The following is a 21,239-nucleotide window of genomic DNA, read 5'->3' as shown; positions in this document are numbered from 1 at the left end:
AACAGCGATTTGCCAGCGGCATGGCGGCGCTGCCCCATTGTTTTAAATGGGCAGGAGCGGTGGAGGAGCGGTGTATTCACCGCTGCAAAGAAGCTACTGGCAGGACTTTTTGTGACGCCCTGCCAGTGCAGCACCCCAGTGTGAAAGCACTCGGGCTTTTACACTGGGTTTGCAGCCGAGGCTTTTTTTTTTTAGGCGCAATGCAGGTGCTATTTTTAATGCTGTAGTGCCTGAAAAATGCCTCCAGTGTGAAAGGGGTCTTACTTTCCCTATAGTGTGAACATATGTCATCATAACAATGAGCTGATTTTTATAGCTCTACAACCGAAGGAGCTGCTTGGTAATTTGGGTTTCTTGTTCTGCACCCTGACTCCAAGAACAACATCAGCCCCTCTGACACCTGGTTAAATGAAAGTTACTACAAGCATTCTGAGAACGTGAGCATAGATACCTTTAACTTGGCTGTGAATTAGTGCCAGGAAATAAACACAAGACTGGCTAGTTGTAATTTTTTTCCAAAAGCATGTTTACACCATTTTTACCCTAATTTACCTCTATTTTACTCCTCAGACTATAGGGCTACAGGGTTATGCTGAGGAGGCAGTAGGTATATTAGCAACATCTGCCCCTCATCAAAATCACCAAGTTTACCTGGCCCGTTTTGCATGAGCATCATCCTGCTGTTGTCACCTATATCCAATTTATGCATTGATATGTGTTTTATAAGGATTGTTCACTTTCTGTGGAAAAAAAGAACAGACCCTTTAGTGATCAGGGCGAGGGACTATCGTATTATTACAACCCAACTGACTGCAATGCTAGCAAACAATTATGTAAATTGTTATTCTAATGTATATATTTATGGTATTTTTTTTTATTTTTATTTTTTACAGAAAGCTTTAACCAAACAAATTGGATGAAAAAATATCCAGCATGCAATGGTGCCAGACAATCTCCCATCAACATCGATGAGAATCTCACACAGCTGAACATGAATCTCAAGAAACTAACTTTTCAAGGCTGGGAGCAAGTGTCCAATCATACTTTAATTCGCAATACAGGAAAAACAGGTAAGCTTGATTCACTACACTACACTATGAAGATTACAGTTATTATCACAGTGGAATGTGAAGAGAGTCTGCAGTTCTCAACGTACACATTAGATGTATAATTCTATTTTGCCTGAGGTAGTTTGGAGGCTTTGCACCTTCGAGCTGGATAACCCAAAATTATCTAACAGTTACTTGAGTAAAATTGAATTGCATGCTTCACCTTGTATTGGTGACTCTGAGTCTGCTACATGTACAGATGGGTATCAGGAAATTTTCAGGTAGTAGTAATTCTGTATAAACTGTTTTACTGTATATGTGTTTTAGTGGGAGGGAAGAATGTGTTCAATCTCCTGTAAAATTCCCTCTATTAGCATTTATTTAAAAAGAATGCAATTGGTTTTATAAACTTTTTTTGTTGAGCATAATTTGGGAAAATTTGTTTGCAGTTAATTAAATAGTTGAAGGACATTAGCAGTACAATAATCCTCAGAAATAATTCACTGAAGGGTATATTTATGAACGAATTCAGACCCATTTACCTGCTGTAAAATCATCACATGCAGTGCCTTTAGAAATGCCCTTTAACCACTTGCTTACTGGGCACTTAAACCCCCCTCAGTCCCAGACCAATTTTCAGCTTTCAGTGCTCTCACATTTTGAATGACAATTACTCAGTCATGCAACACTGTAACCAAATGATTTTTTTGTCCTTTTCTTCATACCAATAGAGCTTTCTTTTGGTGGTATTTGATCACCTCTCGGTTTTTTATTTTCTGCGCTATAAATGAAAAAAGACCGAAAATTTTGAAAAAAAATGAATTTTTCTTCGTTTCTGTGACAAAATTTAGCAAATTAGCAATTTTTCTTCATAAATTTTGGCCACAATTTATACTACTACACATCTTTGGTAAAAATAACCCAAATTTTTGCATATTATATGATCTGTGTGAAATTTATAGAGTCTACAAGCTATGGTGCAAATCATAAAGATTTGCAAAAAAAGATCACATCTGATGTACTAAGGCCTATCTCCATTCTTGAGACCCTAACAAGCCAGGAAAGTACAAATGCCCCCCAAATGACCCCTTTTTGGAAAGTAGACATTCCAATGTATTTAGTAAGAGGCATGGTTAGTTATTTTAAGTTGTCATTTTTTCCCATAATTCTTTGCAAAATGACGATTTTTTTTTTTTTTTTTTCACAAAATTTTCATTGTAATAGCTTATTTCTCCCACACGGAATGTGCATACCACAAATAACACCCCAAAATACATTCTTCTACTCCTCCTGAGTATAACGATACCACATGTGTGAGACTTTTACACAGCCTGACCACATACAGAGGCCTAATTTTGAAGTAGCACCTTCAGGCATTCTAAGAGCATAAATTACACATTTCATTTCTCAATCACCTATTACAGTTTTGAAGGCCCTGGAACACCAGGGCAATGGAAACGTCCAGAAAATGACCCCATTTTGGAAAGCTAACACCCCAACGTATAATCTATGAGGCATAATGAGTCTTTTCAATGGTTCATTTTTTTCCAGAAGTTTTCGGAAAATGTGGAAAAAAATGAAAACGCATTTTTTTTTACACAAAGTTGTCCGTTTATAAGATATTTCCAACGCATAGCATTTACATAGCAAAAATAACACCCCAAAATACGTTCTACTACTCCTCCTGAGTATAACGATACCACATGTGTGAGACTTTTACACAGCCTGACCACATACAGAGGCCTAATTTTGAAGTAGCACCTTCAGGCATTCTAAGAGCATAAGTTACACATTTCATTTCTCAATCACCTATTACAGTTTTGAAGGCCCTGGAACACCAGGGCAATGGAAACGTCCAGAAAATGACCCCATTTTGGAAAGCTAACACCCCAACGTATAATCTATGAGGCATAATGAGTCTTTTCAATGGTTCATTTTTTTCCAGAAGTTTTCGGAAAATGTGGAAAAAAATAAACGCATTTTTTTTTACACAAAGTTGTCCGTTTATAAGATATTTCCAACGCATAGCATTTACATAGCAAAAATAACACCCCAAAATACGTTCTACTACTCCTCCTGAGTATAACGATACCAAATGTGTGAGACTTTTACACAGCCTGACCACATACAGAGGCCTAATTTTGAAGTAGCACCTTCAGGCATTCTAGGAGCATAAATTACACATTTCATTTCTCAACCACCTATTACAGTTTTGAAGGCCCTGGAACACCAGGGCAATGGAAACGTCCAGAAAATGACCCCATTTTGGAAAGCTAACACCCCAACGTATAATCTATGAGGCATAATGAGTCTTTTCAATGGTTCATTTTTTTCCAGAAGTTTTCGGAAAATGTGGAAAAAAATGAAAACGCATTTTTTTTTACACAAAGTTGTCCGTTTATAAGATATTTCCAACGCATAGCATTTACATAGCAAAAATAACACCCCAAAATACGTTCTACTACTCCTCCTGAGTATAACGATACCACATGTGTGAGACTTTTACACAGCCTGACCAAATACAGAGGCGCAACATGCAAGAAACACCGTCGGCGTTCCAGGGACACATAGCCTGCACATACCAAGAATTACACCCCCAAATACATTATGCTGAGCAAAGGGTAAAGAAAAGATTACCTGTGGTTTTAGAAGCGCAGTTGTCCACAGGAGGATATCACTGGTCCAGGCAGCAGGCAGGGACTTGGTCAGCAACAGCGAACACAGTTTTTCAGGCAGCAGGCAGGGATACTGTCCATATTACAGTCCAGGGTTAGTGCAGAGATGTCAGCAGTGCCAAAAATATTGGTCCTGGTAGTAGGCAGGTCCTTGTGGTGTGGTCAGTGCGGCATGATGGCAGTAAGTCCTACAGGCAGCAGACAAAAGTAGAGCCTCGTTCAGGACAGAATGGGGATAGGGGTAGAGGCTTCTCCCTCCCAAATCTCTTTGAAGCCTCCGAGTCTCCAGACCCTAATCTAGGAATAAGAAAACAAAGAAAATTGTTTTCTTCTTCCAGAAAAACTATACTGGAGCCCCTCACATATGTGAGACCCCGTGTTGAATCCCACTAGTCCAGTTGCAGAATACAAGATCAGTCCAAGAGGCAGGCAAATATCGTGGTCAAACAGTCCAAGGTCAGTTCCAGATCAGGCAGAGATATATACAGAATCGTTAGACAGAAGCATGGTCGAATAACAGTCCAGGGTCAGTTCCAGATGAGGCAGAGGTATGTACAGAATCGTTAGGCAGAAGCGTGGTCGAATAACAGTCCAGGGTCAGTTCCAGATCAGGCAGCGGTATGTACAGAATCGGCAGGCATAAGAGTGGTCAAATAACAAGCCAGGGTCCGTTACAGAGCAGGCAGTGGCATAAGGGGTGTGAAGGTGTATGAAGGCAGGAACTGAGGATTATGTTTACCATACTTCACTAAAAATTTATTGAAGTATGGTAACGCTGAAAACAGTCGCCTATACAGAGGCCTGGTTGGGAAGGACATTGTGCACAATAATAAGATGTGTCTTTTCTGACTCCTGCTTTGGTACACACCTTACATCTTTTTTGGCGTCTTTTGCCTGCTGGTGTGGGGGGAATTTTATCCGGAAAGTCGACTTACAACGTCTGATCGGATATTTTCTAGTGGGCCGTTTGGGAATAAAAGGGCTGTGAAAACTTCCTCCTGGTAGCCAAAGAAACGTTTGGGGTTTTGGGTGGCGTTGCTGTAAATTACATATGAATTGTAAATGGCCAATCGAAAAAAATAAATTACTACTTTTTTGTACCAATGATATGTCCGTCTTGAGACCAGATATGGTTTCATCATTTGGTCGTTGAAGTCGACTCCTCCCATGAACAAATTATACTCTGAAATACATTTGGTTTTCTTTACGGGGCCATTCCTTCTGGGGATTTCTACGAAGGTATCGTTGTGGATAGAAGATAACATGTACACATCTCTTCTGTCCCTCCACTTCACTGCCAGAACCTCCTTGTTTCTTAGACTTGCGGTTTCTCCTTTCCGCAGCTTCTTGTTCACCAGACTTTGAGGAAAGCCCTTCCGGTTCTTTTTTACAGTGCCACATGCTGGCGTCTTCTTCCGGTGAAGGTTGTGGAACAGGGGCAGAGATGTGTAGAAGTTGTCTACATAGAGGTGGTAGCCTTTATCCAGTAGGGGGTATATGAGGTCCCAAACAATTTTTCCGCTGGATCCCAAATAATCCGGACAATTAGGGGGCTGTAGCTGGGTGTCCTTCCCTTCGTACACCTTGAAGGAATATGTGTACCCTGTGGCTCGGTCACATAATTTGTAGACCTTCACCCCATAGCGGGCCCTTTTGCTGGGCATAAATTGCTTCATCCTAAGCCTGCCACTAAATTTAATAAGGGACTCATCCACACATATGTGTTGGTCCGGGGTAAACAATTTGGGGAATATTTCTGAAAAATAATTTAGTATTGGTCGAATTTTGTAAAGGCGGTCAAAATTTGGATCATTTCGTGGAAGGCATTGGGAATTGTCACTGAAATGTAAGAACCTCAGGATCATCTGATATCTGTGTCTGGGCATTACCGCGGAGAAGAGCGGTGAGTGGTGGAGGGGGTGGGTTGACCAGTAGGTACGTAATTGTTTTTTTTTGTTGAGTCCCATATTAAATGTGAGGCCTAAAAAAAGCTTGAACTCCTCCACCGTTAGGTCTCTCCATTCGTAGGGACGGGCATAATAGGAGGTTGGATTTTGAAAAATACATTGTTGTGCATACAGGTTGCACTGGGCCACAATTGACGCCAACATGTCCTCCGTAAAAATTAAATTTAAAAAATCGATGGGGCTAAAATTCTCCGTGTCCACCTGGACTCCTGGCTGGGCGGTGAAAGGGGGAACATTGGCCTCTCCTGAATTAGGAGGAAGCCACAAGGGGTTCTGAAGGGCATAGGGAAGGCCAGCATGGCTCCTAACCCTTTGGGGCTGAGATGACACCCCACTGGTACTTGGCCTTTCTTGCTGGGGCACTGCGGTGCTGGTGGACGGCATTGCGGTGCTGGTGGACGGCACTGCGGTGCTGGTGGACGGCACTGCCTCACTAGAACGCCTTCGCTTGATGGGCCGGATATCTTCCTCCTCGGATTCATCAGTCAGTGTTTCACTGCTGAGGACTGGCTCATAAGTTACGTCGGCTTCAGAATCCGAATCCGAAAAGGAATCGGAAGAGGAGAGCTCCCCGTTGCTCTCGTCGGCCGCGGAAATAATTTGGTACGCCTCCTCAGCGGAAAAGACGCGTTTAGCCATTGTAGCACTGATGGGCACTGATGAGGTGGCACAGATGGGCGTTTTTGAGGTGGCACAGATGGGCGCTTTTGAGGTGGCACAAATGGACACTGATGGGTCGGCACAGATGTGCACTGATTTATTGCACAGATGTGCAGATTTGTTGCACGGATGTGCACTGATGAGGCGGCAGATGGGCACTGCTGAGGCGGCAGATGGGCACTGCTGAGGCGGCACAGATGGGCACTGCTGAGGCGGCACAGATGGGCACTGCTGAGGCGACACAGATGGGCACTGCTGAGGCGGCAGATGGGCACTGATGGGTCGGCACAGATGTGCACTGATTTATTGCACGGATGTGCACTGATTTATTGCACGGATGTGCACTGCTGAGGTGGCAGATGGGCACTGCTGAGGCGGCAGATGGGCACTGCTGAGGCGGCAGATGGGCACTGCTGAGGCGGCAGAGATGGGCACTGCTGAGTCGGCACAGATGGGCACTGCTGAGTCGGCAGATGGGCACTGATAGGTCGGCACAGATGTGCACTGATTTATTGCACGGATGTGCACTGATAAGGCAGCAGATGGGCACAGATGGGCACTGCTTAGGCGGCACAGATGGGCACTGCTTAGGCGGCACAGATGGGCACTGCTGAGGCGGCACAGATGGGCACTGCTTAGGCGGCACAGATGGGCACTGCTTAGGCGGCACAGATGGGCACTGCTGAGGCACAGATGGGCACCGATTGGTACAGATGGGCACCGATTGGCACTGGCTGGCACTGGCTGGCACTGGTGGGCACTGGCGGGCACTGGCGGGCACTGGCGGGCACTGGCGGGGCACTGGCGGTGCACAGATGGAGCACTGGCGGTGCACAGGTGGGCACAGGTGGGCACAGGTGGGCACAGGCGGGCACAGGCGGGCACAGGTGGGCACAGGTGGGCACAGGTGGGCACTGGCAGGGTAGATCTGGGCACTGGCAGGGCACTGGCAGGGTAGATCTGGGCACTGGCAGGGCACTGGCAGGGTAGATCTGGGCACAGGTGGGGTTTTTATCTGTTTACTGACAATTTTACACTCACAAGGCACATTCGGTCTCCTCACACGCTATCGCTGTGTGAGGAGACACGTTTGGCAATGGGTGATGATCTCATTTGTTTACATTTGAGATCATCACCCATTGGAGGAGGCGATCGCGCTGTAAACGGCCGCTGTGATTGGCCGTTTACAGCGATCTGTGATTGGCTGTGTCCAGCGGACACGGCCAACACAGATTTTCCCCGATGCGCGCTCCCGGGAGCGCGCGGGGAACTCTTAAAGGGGACGACGTCAATAGACGTAGTCCTGAAAATTGAGATCCGCGCTATACACGTCATTTTACTATAGCGCGGATCTCAAGTGGTTAAACGCTTCCAGTGTGAATGGGGCCTAATTGAGCAAAGTTGCCTAAGAACTTGTGAGTTTAATTCTGTGTACACACAACCAGACTTTGACGGACTAGGTCCGACGCACTTCCCAACCGACTTTTGGCGGAGTTCCAATGGACTTTCCGGACGAACAGACTTGGCCACACACAAGCACACCAAAGTCTAACGGATTTGAACGTGATGACGTACGACCGCACTAGAATATGGAAGTTCATAGCCAGTAGCCAATAGCTGCCCTAGCCTCGGTTTTCTTCCGTCGGACTAGCATACAGACGAACAGATTTTTCGACCAGACTCGAGCCCGTCGGAAAGATTTGAAACATGGTTTAAATCTAAAGTCCATCTGATTTTTAGACAGCAAAGGTCCAATGAAGCCCTCACATGATCGAATTGTCCGGCGGATTCGTTCCATTGGACCTAGTCCATCAAAAAGTCCGGTCCTGTGTATGCGGCATTAGTCATCTGGAGCTGTTGATTTGATTTATTCACATTAAGTTTCTCCTTTGTACCTGTTTTTCTGTCAGCCACAGAGGTTACGTCATGTTATTGCTGTTACTTTCACATTTCTTTGTTCCACACTCCAGTGCCCAGTGTTTTCCTCTGAGTGTGGTCATCAGCTTTCAGCGTATCATAGAGGAGGCGCCATCTTAAAGGGCTAGTTTGAGTATTGCTCAGTGTTTAAGCAACACCTCTACACACTATCCGCTGGACCCTCTGTGTTCTCTTCTAGTGTTTTCCTGTGCCTTCAGTGATCCCCACTGTTTCCTACCCAGATAGCAAGGATAACCTACCACAAATGTGTGGCAGTGTTGAATTGTAAGCCTGTTAACTTGCTGCACATTCTCACTGGCAAGTTGTATATTTGCAGAGCAATTGAAGCACAGGTTCCAGTTGACACTTTTCCAATTTGTAGCAAATTTGCGTGGCAAGTCTCTAGCAAGAAAAAAGTTGCAGTAGTGAGCAAGAACTCTGCAGGTCTACAGCATGGAAATTCAGCCACAGAGACAACAGTGTGGCAAAATATAAACTATTCTATGGACTCAACATGCCTCTCAGAAAATAGCTTGAAGTGTCTACTTTCCAAAATGGTGTCATTTGGGGGGGGGGGGGGGGGTGGGGAGACTGACTATCTTGACATTTCAGGGCCTCCAAAACTGTGATAGGTAGTGATGAAGGGAAATCACCATTTTACGCCCTTAGAAAGCCTGAAGGCAGTGATTGGTTGTCGGGGTCCTGTACACGGCTAGGCTCCCAAAAAGTCTCACACGTGTGGTATCTCCATATTCAGGCGAAGCAGCAGAATGTATTTTGGGGTGTAATTTCACATATGCCCATGGAATGTTTAACCACTTTCCACCCGGGCAACTGCATATGTATGGCCGGGTGGGCGCTCTCCTTCTGAGTAGACGTTCAGGAACGTCCCTCAGAAGGAACGGGACCATGCACGTGTGGTCGCGCTCAGTGGCGTGATCCTGATGCTCTCGTGTCACCCGAACACGGCGCATCTTAGATCGGCAGGAGGGCTCTGTGATTGGCCCTCCTGATCACATGACGGCTGAATACCACCCTTCATCCACCCACTTCTAATGATGGGCATACATGCACCTTTTTTTTTCACATCAAGAAAAGTTTATTTAGGAATCAAAAGAGAATACCATAGGTTACAAAGTCAGTTCGTAAACATATGATACAGATGCCCACAATTACATTCAATCCAAAGCAGTTTGGAAAAACTTAGGCTATGTATAGGTAGATCTTGGGACATTACCATAACCGAAACGTAGAACTGCATCAGGCTCTAAATCTTTCACGGTTTACCATTAACTTAACATTATTATAACTTCCAAACAATATAAACTAATCAGACTAGCTGAACTAAGTCATGACATGGAGAGTCTAAATCCTAAGTCTCTTCTCGAGCATCAAGGTTCATTCTCCGTAACTATGTTCTAAAATACGTTTGTATGTTTTTGCAAAACTCATGTAACGGAATAGTTAGCATAACAAAGTCGGGTAGTGGGTTAGAAGAGAGAGCAAAAAGAGAAGAAAGGGGGATAGAGAGAGAATGAGAAGGGAAAGAAAGGAAGGAAAAGAGGTAGTCTTTTTATGAGCATCAGGTATTTCTACGGCCTGTGTTCTAAATTCTCAGGGCATGTCGCTTTTATGTGTTTTTGAGGTCTTCATACACCTTAGAGTAGCAGAATATGATCCATGGGGACCAGGTATAATGGAATTTCTTGTTTATTTCGCTTACTTGAGCTAGTGTCTCTTCCATTGTGTAAGTGTCGGCGACCCTATCCAGCCACTCCGTTACTGTTGGAACTCGAGAGGAACGCCAGTGGACCAGCACAAGTGCTTTAGCTGCGTTGAGTAGATGTTTAATTAATGAGTTTTTGTAGCTTCGAATTGAGATGTTAGATATATGCAAAAGACACCATGCTACGTCTAGTTTAATTTGGGTATCTGTCATCTGTATAATCAGAGCCCTCACCTTATCCCAGTAGGGGGTTAAGTTGGGACAGCTCCACCAGATATGTGTGAGAGACCCCACCTCCCTCTGGCATCTCCAGCATTTCTCTGGCACCTGGGGGAACCATCTGTGCAGTTTGTCTGGTGTATGATACCACTTTGTTAACAGTTTGTACCCTGTTTCCTGCATTTTTGTGCTAATGGAGCACTTATGGGCCAGTACACAAGCGCCCCTCCATTGGAGGTCTGTACCTCCATGTTCCAGAGGATGTTCCTCTGGAACTCCTGAGACCATCTCCTTCTGAGGCCATCCTCTTTTTTATGTGTTGATTTTTGTAGCCATTTGTAGGAAACTGAGGTAGCCTTATTGATTTGTTTGCCAGACACACAGATCAACTCAAATTCTGTCATTTGTCTGTTGAAGTCTTTTTTGTATGCTGACGTGTTGGTATAGCTTCTAATTTGGAAGTATGTCCAAAGTGGGAGCCGTGTGTTCCCCCTGTCCTTTTTAAGGGTGTCAAAGTCCTTCATACGTCCGTTGGAGAAGCAGTCTTTTGCTAGTCTTGGAGTATTAGAAGCTGTATCATGGAGTAATTGATTCCCCCTACCGGAGCTGATATCTGGGTTATCTCGTAGGGGCGTCATTTGGCTGAGTGGGTGGTTAGGGTGGACTGATTGGCTATTGTGCGGAAAGCTGTCAAAGTGTATTCTGTTAGCGGGTTTAGTTTGCGTGTGCTTGTAAGTTTGTTCAGTGGGATCCATGGAGTGAAGCACAATAGGCTGGCATTGAGTTTATCTTCCAACAGCACCCAGTCTTTGGAGTTTCCGTGGCAGTGCCAGTCTATTACCCTGGTCAGGTGGGCAGCTAAATGGTAATTCCTAAAGTCTGGTATACTCATTCCACCTAATTCCTTAGGTTTAGTCAGGATGGCATATCTAATTCTTGCCCTCTTGTTGTTCCAGAGAAATCTCAGAACCAAAGAGTGCAATTTATTAAAAAAGCTCTTATGAATGGGAATCGGCAGCGCCCTAAACAGGTAGATTAATCTGGGCAGTATTAACATCTTCAGGATTGCTGCTCGGCCAAACCACGAGAAATAACCCGATTGCCAGGATCTAAGGTCTTTCTCTATGGCCTTAAGTAGTGGGGGGAAATTTTTTTCGAAAATGTTTTCTAAAGTTGGTGTCAACCATATACCCAGATATTTGAGCCCCACCGGTTCCCATTGGAATGGGCAGTTTTCCTTGGTTTTCTTAAGGTCGCCTGCATTTAGGTCGATGTTCATTGCCTCGGATTTGGCGTAATTAATTTTAAGGTTTGAGATGTATCCAAACTTTGTGAATGCTTTAAGTAGATTGGGTATATTCATGTGTGGATGTGTTAAAAAATAAATAAATCGTCCGCGTACGCCACGACCTTAAACTCTCTGTCCCCGATTCCGAATCACCTTAATCCTGTGTCATTATTAATTAGCCTGATGAACGGCTCTAGGGATAGAATGAACAAAAGGGGGGACAGGGGGCAGCCCTCTCATGTTCCATTTGATATAATTACTTTCTCCAACAAAGAGCCGTTGATCTTTAATTTGGATGTGGGGTTTTGGTAGATTTCTGAGATCCAGTACAGCATACGAGGTCCCAGCCCAATGTGAGTACACGTCGCCAGCATGTAGTCCCATGCCACTCGATCGAAGGCTTTCTACGCGTCCGTAGACAGGAGAAGGCCCCTGATCTTCTCCATGTGAGCTGCCTGCTCTAGTAAAAGGGTCTTTATGATATTGTCTTTGGCCTCTCTCCCTGGCATGAAGCCTACCTGCTCCGGTCCAATCAGGTCCGACAGTAGAGGGCACAATCTGTTAGCCAGAATTTTTGTCAGGATTTTTAAATCTAGATTCAAGAGGGAAATTGGCCTATAGTTAGCGCAGACAGTGGGGTCCTTATTGGGCTTAGGTATCACCGCTATGTATGATGCTAGAAAGTCTGGGGTGACTTGCCTTTGTGGACAGAGAATTCAGGGCTTTCCTCAGCGGGGGCACCTTTTTTTTAATCAATTTATCAACTTATTTCCTAATCAATACTTTGCAGCACATGTTTTAGGTATAATTTGTTTATTAATGTATGATTTTCACGAAAGCAGCTTTTTTTCACTGATTATCCATTGGCGCAGTGGAGGTACAGAATTTTGGGGAAGGTTACGTTCAGTACCAGCAGACCAGTGCTATCATTATTTTTACCACGTGCAGCCATGGAGACAATTAATTATCTGTCTAATAGACAGATGAACCCGGGGGATATTTTTTCCACCAATCAAGTCATGACTGACTGTGAGGAAGATGTTTCAGGAACTTTAAAAACTCTTGAAAATCTTTTAGAGAAACAATTAAAAACATGGTTAGGATTCCCATCATCTACACGTTACCTAAGATTCATATAAATATTCAAGTACCACCAGCACGCCCTATTGTTAACGGTATAGGGTCAGTCACGTCACGATTGGACGAGTATCTTGATAAATTCCTTCAACCGAGTGTGAGAGTGACCAGAGCATATTTGAAGGATACTTCTGATTTACTTCTTTTGCTGGAAGAAGTCCAATTGAGTACTACAGTGAAGACATATCTGCTGACGGTGGATGTGTGTTCACTGTACACTATCATACAACATGAGGATGCAGCTCTGGAGCTTAATTGGGCACTTAGTAGAAGAGATGACATTCCACATTCACAGAAGTGGTTTTTGGGTCAGGCTTTGGACTACTGCATGACTTATAACTATTTCTGGTGGAATGGACATTTCTACTCACAACAGGTTGGCTTGGCTATGGGAGCTAAGTTTGCTCCCAGCCTAGCCAACCTGTTTATGGCTGAGTGGGAGGACAGGTACGTCTTTAGTCAAAGTCGCCCACAAATTAAATTTTACAGGAGATTCAAAGACGACCTCATGATTATTTGGGAGGGGTCTTATGAATCTGCAGTGGAATTTGTGAACGCTTTGAATTTGAATACTAATAATATTAAGCTGGACTATTAGATTAGTGAAAGCAGTATCAACTTCTTGGATGTGGTTATTTCAAAAGAGAACAATAAGCTGAATACTAAAGTTCACTTCAAACCTACAGACCGCAACAGTTATCTGTCCATTAGAAGTGGTCATCATCCCTCATGGATCAAAAATATACCCGGGGACAAATGTTAAGAGTTTGACGGAACAGTACTGAAGTAGCTGACTATCACCAACAAGCTGATCTGCTTAAAATTTAATTTGTACAAAAAGGTTATGCGGAGGAGTCTTTGAATAAAATCATTCAGGAAGTATCGGAAATTCCAAGAGAAGACTGCTTAAAAAAGAAATCTGTTGTCCATGTGGCTGATAACCAGCATTAACTGGGTTTTATATCCAACTTTCACTGCCAATATAAAGAGATAGAGAACATCTATAGAAAACATTGGCATATCTTATGCCAATTCTCTCCCTCTGAAATAAAGTGCACTGCTTGACATTAGCAGCCCAGTTCTGTGAGCTGTCCAACCAGGTTTTCGACATTCCTGCAAAGTCAAAATTCTCCTTGAATAACAGATGTTCTAGTTCATCCGTTTTGTTTTGTCAAGCTTAACATACCTTTTAACTTTCTTTTAGCATTTAATATTCTATTACACATTTTTGAGCTATAACTTTATTCAATACCTCTTTCTTTATTGGATTTAAGTAGTGCAATTTCTCTGTTGTCTAGTTTGAACCCTGCTCCCCCACTATTCCAAATCCCATCCCCCCTAGTCCCTTGCTCTATATATGGTATATATTTTGCTGATCCCTTTTTTCTCAGATCCTGGTTTCAATATTTCTCCAGCCTTCTTCCCCAGCAGAGTGCACCCTCTGTTGGTCCCCGGGTTCTTCAGTTTTTATCTAACAGAATCATTTCCATAGATTTTTTTAAAAACTTTATTCTCTGGAGTTCCTAATACTATATAAAAAGAGCACTACTACATACTACATAAAAAGGACAATGCAATAGTCAATGTGTACTTCACACTAACACGGGCTAACCTTAAACCCCTTCCCAGGGAATCCTCAGACCTTACAGTAACCAGCAAAGACAATGCCTTGCATGCAAAACATGAATACTGTTATTTCAACAAAAGTAGACTTGAATAGAGCCTTTTTGTTTGTGCTTTTTTAATACCTGACTTTTTCATTGAAATGTTCTGAAGGTAATTCAAAAATGTTTTGTGCCAGGGATTTTCTGTGTTATTTTTTACTGTCACGGCAAGGTGAATAAGTGACATTTGTGTAGTTTAATAATGGGAATTAATGTTCTCACAGGCTTTTGATTCACATATACACTGTTTGCTTCTACCACTGATATTTATTTGCAATGTAGTGGCAAGTAAGAGTGATGTAGACAGGTGGTATTATTAATTTACTAGAAGGCTAAATATAATAGATCAGTATTTTTCAACCTTTTTACCCAGAAGGAACCCTTCCAATAATTTAGAGGTGTCGAGGAACCACTGCTAAAATTATTCCGTCTACAATCATTACCCTAGTGCAGATCATTTTTTTACACACATATCCTCTTTTGCAATAAATTACATTATTATCAGTAATAATCATAAAGGAATTAATAATATAAGTAATGGGCAAAAATGGAGACTGCGAAAATTGTAGTGTCATTTACACTGATGGTCAGTGGAAAATTTCTCCCTTATGCCGTGTACACATGAACGGACATTCCCGTCAGATATTCCAATCATGTGTGGGCTTCATCTGACTTTTTTTTCAAAAAATCAGACAGACCTAGAAATAGAACATGTTTTAAATCTTCCCGCCCTAACTCCGCTGAACCCAGTTCCTATTGGGAAACCTGTTCGTCTGTATACTGGTCCGATGGACCAAATATGATACAAGAGCAGCTACAGCACCTGCCCGCAAGAATGTTTCCAACACTATCCTATCACGCCAGTTATCGGCTACAGGGTACTGTACATCTTGCACTCGTGCCACATTGTCCTATTGCTGCGAACGCGAGAGAGTAGCGACAATGTCCCTTAGGTGTAGTATGGATTTTAAGGGGAACCCCCTACGCTGAAAAAACGGCATGGGAGTCCCCCCAAAGTCCATACCAGCCCCTTATCTGAGCACGCAGCCCAACTGGTCAGCAAAGGGGGTGGGGACGAGCGAGCGCCCCCCACCTGAACCGTGAATGGGTAGGTGTACAATGTACCCCATACATATTCACATAGGGAGGGGGGCTACCAGATTCCGATAAGCCAGGGTTGTTGGGAAGAGGCCCTTGTCCTCATTAACATGGGGACAAGGAGCTTTGGGGCGGGGAGGGCGCAACTCAGTTGAAAGTCCGCCAAGAAGACCGTCGAACCTAGTCTGCCGGAAAGTCCGGTCATGTGTGGGCAAGTCCGTTCGTTCGGAAAGTCCGTTGGAACTCCGCTGAAAGTCTGTCGGGAAGACTGTCGGACCTAGTCTGCTGGAAAGTCCAGTCGTGTGTTACACTTGTGATCAGTAAAAACATTAAATCAACCATTTTTTGCTGTTTAAGAAACCCTAGAAACTTCCAGAGGAAGTTTATAATAATATATGGAAGTAAATAACAGGTAGAAATTTCAATAAGCATTTATTGTAACCTTCAGTAAGTTTGGTGTCATGCCTCATTGTAAAAAAAATTCTTAAGCAAACCTTTTTTTAGGGAGTATATTTCAAAATTTCTTACCTGGAGATCCTGCTTGTAACAACACTTCCTGTTTCAGTGTGACAATACTAAGCCCCTTCTTTTCAATTAGCAGCAGTATTATCCGTTTTGCAACCCTGGATTTTTTGCTATATGCAGTTTCTATATATACATATAATTTCATATTATATATTTGCACATTGATGAATTAAATAAGGTGTAGCTTGTTAGTTATGGGACGGACTCAGCTAAATTAACAGTTTTAATGTGTGATGTTATCTGGTAAAAGGTAACAGCTCAATGCCACAACAAGAAACATCATGAACAACAGTGCTGGTGAAAGTAGTTATATTGTGCAGGCTTTTTTAAAGATAATTGTAATTATACCAATGTAAACTAACCTAAAATGCTAAATAAAGTAGTAGGCAGTTTTTATCTGAAAATAGACTATTGCATTTTCACAGACTTTTTGATGGTCTGTGCATTTTTTTGAGTTCTGGGCTTTGACTAGTCCATTTCAACACATTTACATGTTTCCACTTAAACCACTCAAGTGTTGCTTTAGCAGTGTGTTTGGGGTCATTGTCCTGCTGGAAGTTGAACCTCTGTCCTAGCCTCAAATCACACACTGAGTGGTACAGGTTTTGCTCAAGAATATCCCTATACTTAGCACAATCCATCTTTCTCTCAACTCTGACCAGTTTCCCAGTCCCAACTGCTGAAAAATATCCACGTAGCATGATGCTGCCACCACCATGTTTCACTGTGGGGATGGTGTTCTTTGGATGATGTTATGTGTTGTGTTTGTTTCAGACATAACATTTTCCTTGATGCCCAAAAAGTTCAATTTTAGCCTCATCAGACCAGAGCACCTTCCTCCATATATTTTGGGAGTCTCCCACGTGCCTTTTCACAAATTCAAAACGTGCCATTTTGTTTTTTGCTGAGCGCAATGGCTTTCTTCTGGCCACTCTGCCATAAAGCCCAACTTTATGGAGCATATGGCTTATTGTCGTCCTATGTACAGATACTCCAGTCTCTGCTGTGGAACTCTGCAGCTCCTCTAGGGTCACCTTAGGTCTCTATGCTGCCTCTCTGATTAATGCCCTCCTTGCCCGGTCTGTGAATTTTGGTGTGTGACTGTCTCCAGCAGGTTTGCTGTTGTGTCATGTTCTTTCCATTTGGTTATGAAAGATTTGATGGTGCTCCTAGGGATCATCAAAGATTTTGATTTTTTTTTTTATAACCTAACCCTGTTTTGTACTTCTCAACAACATTGTTCATTACTTGTTTGGAGAGTTCCTTGGTCTTCATGGCAGTGTTTGGTTATTGGTGCCTCTTGCTTAGGTATTGCAGCCTCTGGGGCCTTTCAAAAAGGTGTGTCTATGTAATGACAGATCATGTGACATTTAGATTGCACACGGGTGGACATCATTTCACTAATTATGTGACTTCTGTAATTGGTTGCACCAGAGCTTTTTATGGGTTTCATAACAAAGGGGGTGAATACATACGCACATGCCAATTATCATTTTTTTTATTTCTGAAAAATGGTTTTATGCATATATTTTTCTAATTTTACTTCACCAACTTAGCTTATTGTGTTCTGATCCATCACATATAATTCAGATTAAAAAAAAAACATAACTAAAGGCTGTAATGTAACAAAATAGGTAAAAAGCCAAGGGAGTGATCACTTTTGCAAGGCACTGTATATTATCACTCACCCAGGAGTTAGAAAGATTATATAAATCCCATTACCATTCTCAAGACCCTACTCTTGTATCTCAAATCCAAACCAAAAGTTTGATTCCCTATTATATATAATATATAAGTCTTACGCTGGTCTAAAGCTAAATTCCTTCTTTCTAGTAACTCCTATACTGCAATGTTTGCTAGGAAATTTAACCAGACACTTAAACCCTCCCATGTTTTAAATCTTTGTGCCCCCTTAGGCCATATGGCTTCTCATCCATCAGAAATTATGGATATACACTGAGGAAAATTATAAACGCAATACTTTTGTTTTTGCCCCTATTTATCATGAGCTGAATGCAAAGATCTACAACTTTTTCTATGTACGCAAAAGGCCTATTTCTCTGAAACATTGTTCACAAATCTGTCTAAATCTGTGTTAGTGAGCACTTCTCCTTTGCTGAGATAATCTTTGACGAGATCCTAAAGCCCATTGTGCCATTCATCCATGACCATCCCTTCATGATAACGCACAGCCCCATATTGCAAGAATCTGTACACAATTCCTGAAAGCTGAAAACCTCCCAGTTCTTACATGGCCAGCATACTCACCGGACATGTCACCCATTGAGCATGTTTGGGATGCTCTGTATCTGCCTATAAGACAGCGTGTTCCAGTTCCTGCCAATATCCCGCAACTTCGCACAGCCATTGAAGAGGTATGGACCAACATTCCACACGCCACAATCAACAACCTGGTCAACTCTATGCGAAGGAGATGTGCTGTACTGCATGAGGCAAATGGTGGTCACACCAGATCCTGACTGGTTTTCGGACCACCCGAAAGTGTTGCATTTATATTTTGCTCAGTGTATATCAAAAATGTTATTCATTTTGTATCTTCTTTTCATCTTCATCTGTCTCTCCGCCGACGGAGCAAAAAAAAAACTGATCCGCCTCTATGGAAGGCACCCGTCATAATGACCGTCCTCTCAGGTGACAGTTCTTTTATAAGGGGGGCGGGCCACATGGTGATGTACCCAGGTGCCTCCGCCCCCCTCTGATGCATGGGGACCTCCCAATGGCTTCCATGTGGTATCAGAGGGGGGCGGGCCACCCGTTTAGGCGAATGGGTGGCCCCGCCCCCTCTAAAGCCACAGGGAGGCCATTGGGAAATCCCTGTGTGTCCGAAGGGGGCGGGGTCACCTGGGTACGTAAACAGGTGGCTACGTCCCCCTCTGACACCACAGGGACGCCATTGGGAAGTCCCCGTGCGGGGTCACCTGGATACGTCACTGTGTGGCCCCGCCCTCAGTTATAAAAGAACTGAGGAAGGTCACTACGGTGGGTGCCTCCCATGGAGGTGGATTGGTAGCGGCGTGCAGGGTTTTTTTTGGGTCCATCGGCAGAGTGAGAGAAGAAGATGAATGGACTTTATGGGACATTTTTATTTTTTGATTTTTTAATAAAGGACTTGTCCTAAAGTGTGTCTTGTGTTTTTTTAACAATTTGACACCTTTTTGTGAAATGGTACGGGTACAATGTACCCCTTACCATTTCAAACAGGAGGGGCAGGATCTGGGGGTCCCCTTGTTAAAGGGGGCTTCCAAATTCCAATAAGCCCCCCGCCTACAGACCCCCACAACCACCGGGCAAGGGTTGTGGGGATGAGGCCCTTGTACCCATCAACATGGGGACAAGGTGCTTTGGGGGGCTACCCCAAAGCACCCGCCCCATGTTGAGGGCATGTGGCCTGGTACGGTTCAGGGGGAGGGGCGCTTTCTCATTCCCCCTCTTTTCCTGTGGCCTGCCAGGTTGCTTGCTCGGATAAGGGTCTGGTATGGATTTTGATGGGGACCCCTACACCATTTAAAATAAAAAATTGTCCCAGGGTTCCCCTTAATATCCATACCAGACCAGAACTGAAGGGCTTGGTATGGAATTTGGGGGGACCCTCACGCATCCGTGCCACTTATCAGTGCCCATCCATGCCGCCTATCAGTGCCTATCCATGCCACCTATCAGTGCCCATCCATGCCGCCTGTCATTGCCCATCCATGCCCATATGTGCCGCCTATCCATGCCCATCTGTGCCGCCTATCCATGCCCATTCATGCTGCCTATCTATGCCAATCCATGCCACCTATCAGTACCCATCAGTACTGCCTATCAGTGCCACATATCAGTGCCCATCAATGCCACCTCATCAGTGCCACTTCATTGGTGCCACCTCATCAGTGCCCATCAGTGCCGTCTTATCAGTGCCCGTCAGTGCAGCCCCATCAGTGCCCATCAGTGAAGGAGAAAACTTACTTATTTACAAAGTTTTGAAACTGAAACAAAAAAAAACATATTTTTTTTCAAAATTTTTGGTCTTTTTTTATTGGTTTAGCAAAAAATAAAAAAAAACAATAAAGGTGATCAAATACCACCAAAAGAAAGCTCTATTTGTGGGAAAAAATGATAAAAATTTAATTTGGGTACAGTGTAGCATGACCTCGCAATTGTCATTCAAATTGCGACAAATGTTTGCATTGATACTTGTCCCCTGGGGCAGGACCCAGACCCCCAAACACTTTTTATGACAATACCATGCATTAGCACTTTTGATTTCTTCCATAGACTTTTAAAGGGTGTTCCGCTTTCGAATTTGCCGCGAACACCCCAAATTGTTGGCTGTCCTGTGAACAGGCGAACACCCACTTACGTTCGACTCTAACACCAGGCTCATCCCTACTCCTTAGGCACATTTTTCCATCTCTTTTGGGAATGTTCTCATGTGTCCCTAATTTGGAGAAAGCTCTGAAATAACGGGTGCTCAGCTCTCTTACCCCAACCCAATGTTTGTTATTTGCTCCAATCCATGAGGCGACTACGTTGCAGATGAGACTAATTCATACAATTTTTGTTGCTATCCATTGGGTTGTTGCCTTACATTGGAAATCTCAATCGATATCACTCTCCCAAGTTAAACTCCGGATAGATTCCATAAGCAGAGTGGAAAAACACTTTCATATACCATACTATGCCCTATTATGATAAGAAATGGTCACCAAAGTCAGATCATTGCACTATTTTTGCATGATCCCCCCTACCCACCTTTTAATTGTATCTGCAAGGATAAGTCAATGTTGATGTTTTTATATTCTAGATTTGAAAATATACAAGTATCGGACACCACCAACCTCATCTTATAATGTGATTGATACATTGTTACCATTTTGACCATCTTTGTCAAGTTCCACAATTTTTGTACAACATTTTTTTACTTTTTAACATTTTTGTACTTTTTTGAACATTTTGTTCTATGCTAATCTAAAATGTCAATCTCTTTGTACCTTTTGCAATCTTCTATTAAAAAAGTTTGTAAACAAAAAAAATCCCATAGTTTGTAGACGCAATAACTTTTGCACAAACAAATTAATATATGCTTAAATAAAAAATGAATAAAAACCACAGAGGTGATGAAATACCACCATAAGAAAGCTCTATTTGTGGGGGGAAAAGGACATACATTTTGTTTGGGTACAGTGTCGCACGTCCGCGCAATTGTCAGTTGAAGCAACCCAGTGCCAAATCGCAAAAAAAATGGCCTGGTCATTAAGGGGGTGAAACCTTCTGGGGCTGAAGTGGTTAATAGGAAGTTTTGAGGACCCTG

General features: G+C 43.3%; 1 protein-coding gene across 7 annotated transcripts in view; it reads left to right on the top strand.

The window, feature by feature from the left end:
- Positions 1-21,239, top strand: part of PTPRZ1 (protein tyrosine phosphatase receptor type Z1) — a 332,340-nt gene that overhangs the window by 136,847 nt on the left and 174,254 nt on the right. For all 7 annotated transcript variants that reach the window (XM_077472626.1, XM_077472627.1, XM_077472625.1 and 4 more), the window contains exon 3: positions 894-1,070. In XM_077472626.1, coding sequence (XP_077328752.1) covers positions 894-1,070 — 177 coding nt within the window. The remainder of the gene's footprint in view (positions 1-893; positions 1,071-21,239) is intronic.

The sequence above is a fragment of the Lithobates pipiens genome, unplaced genomic scaffold, assembly GCF_037356315.1.
Source record: "Lithobates pipiens isolate NorthernLeopardFrog02 unplaced genomic scaffold, aLitPip1_a1.2 Scaffold_8, whole genome shotgun sequence".
NCBI classification, from domain to species: Eukaryota; Metazoa; Chordata; class Amphibia; order Anura; family Ranidae; genus Lithobates; species Lithobates pipiens.
This window is presented reverse-complemented; position numbering and strand designations above follow the sequence as displayed.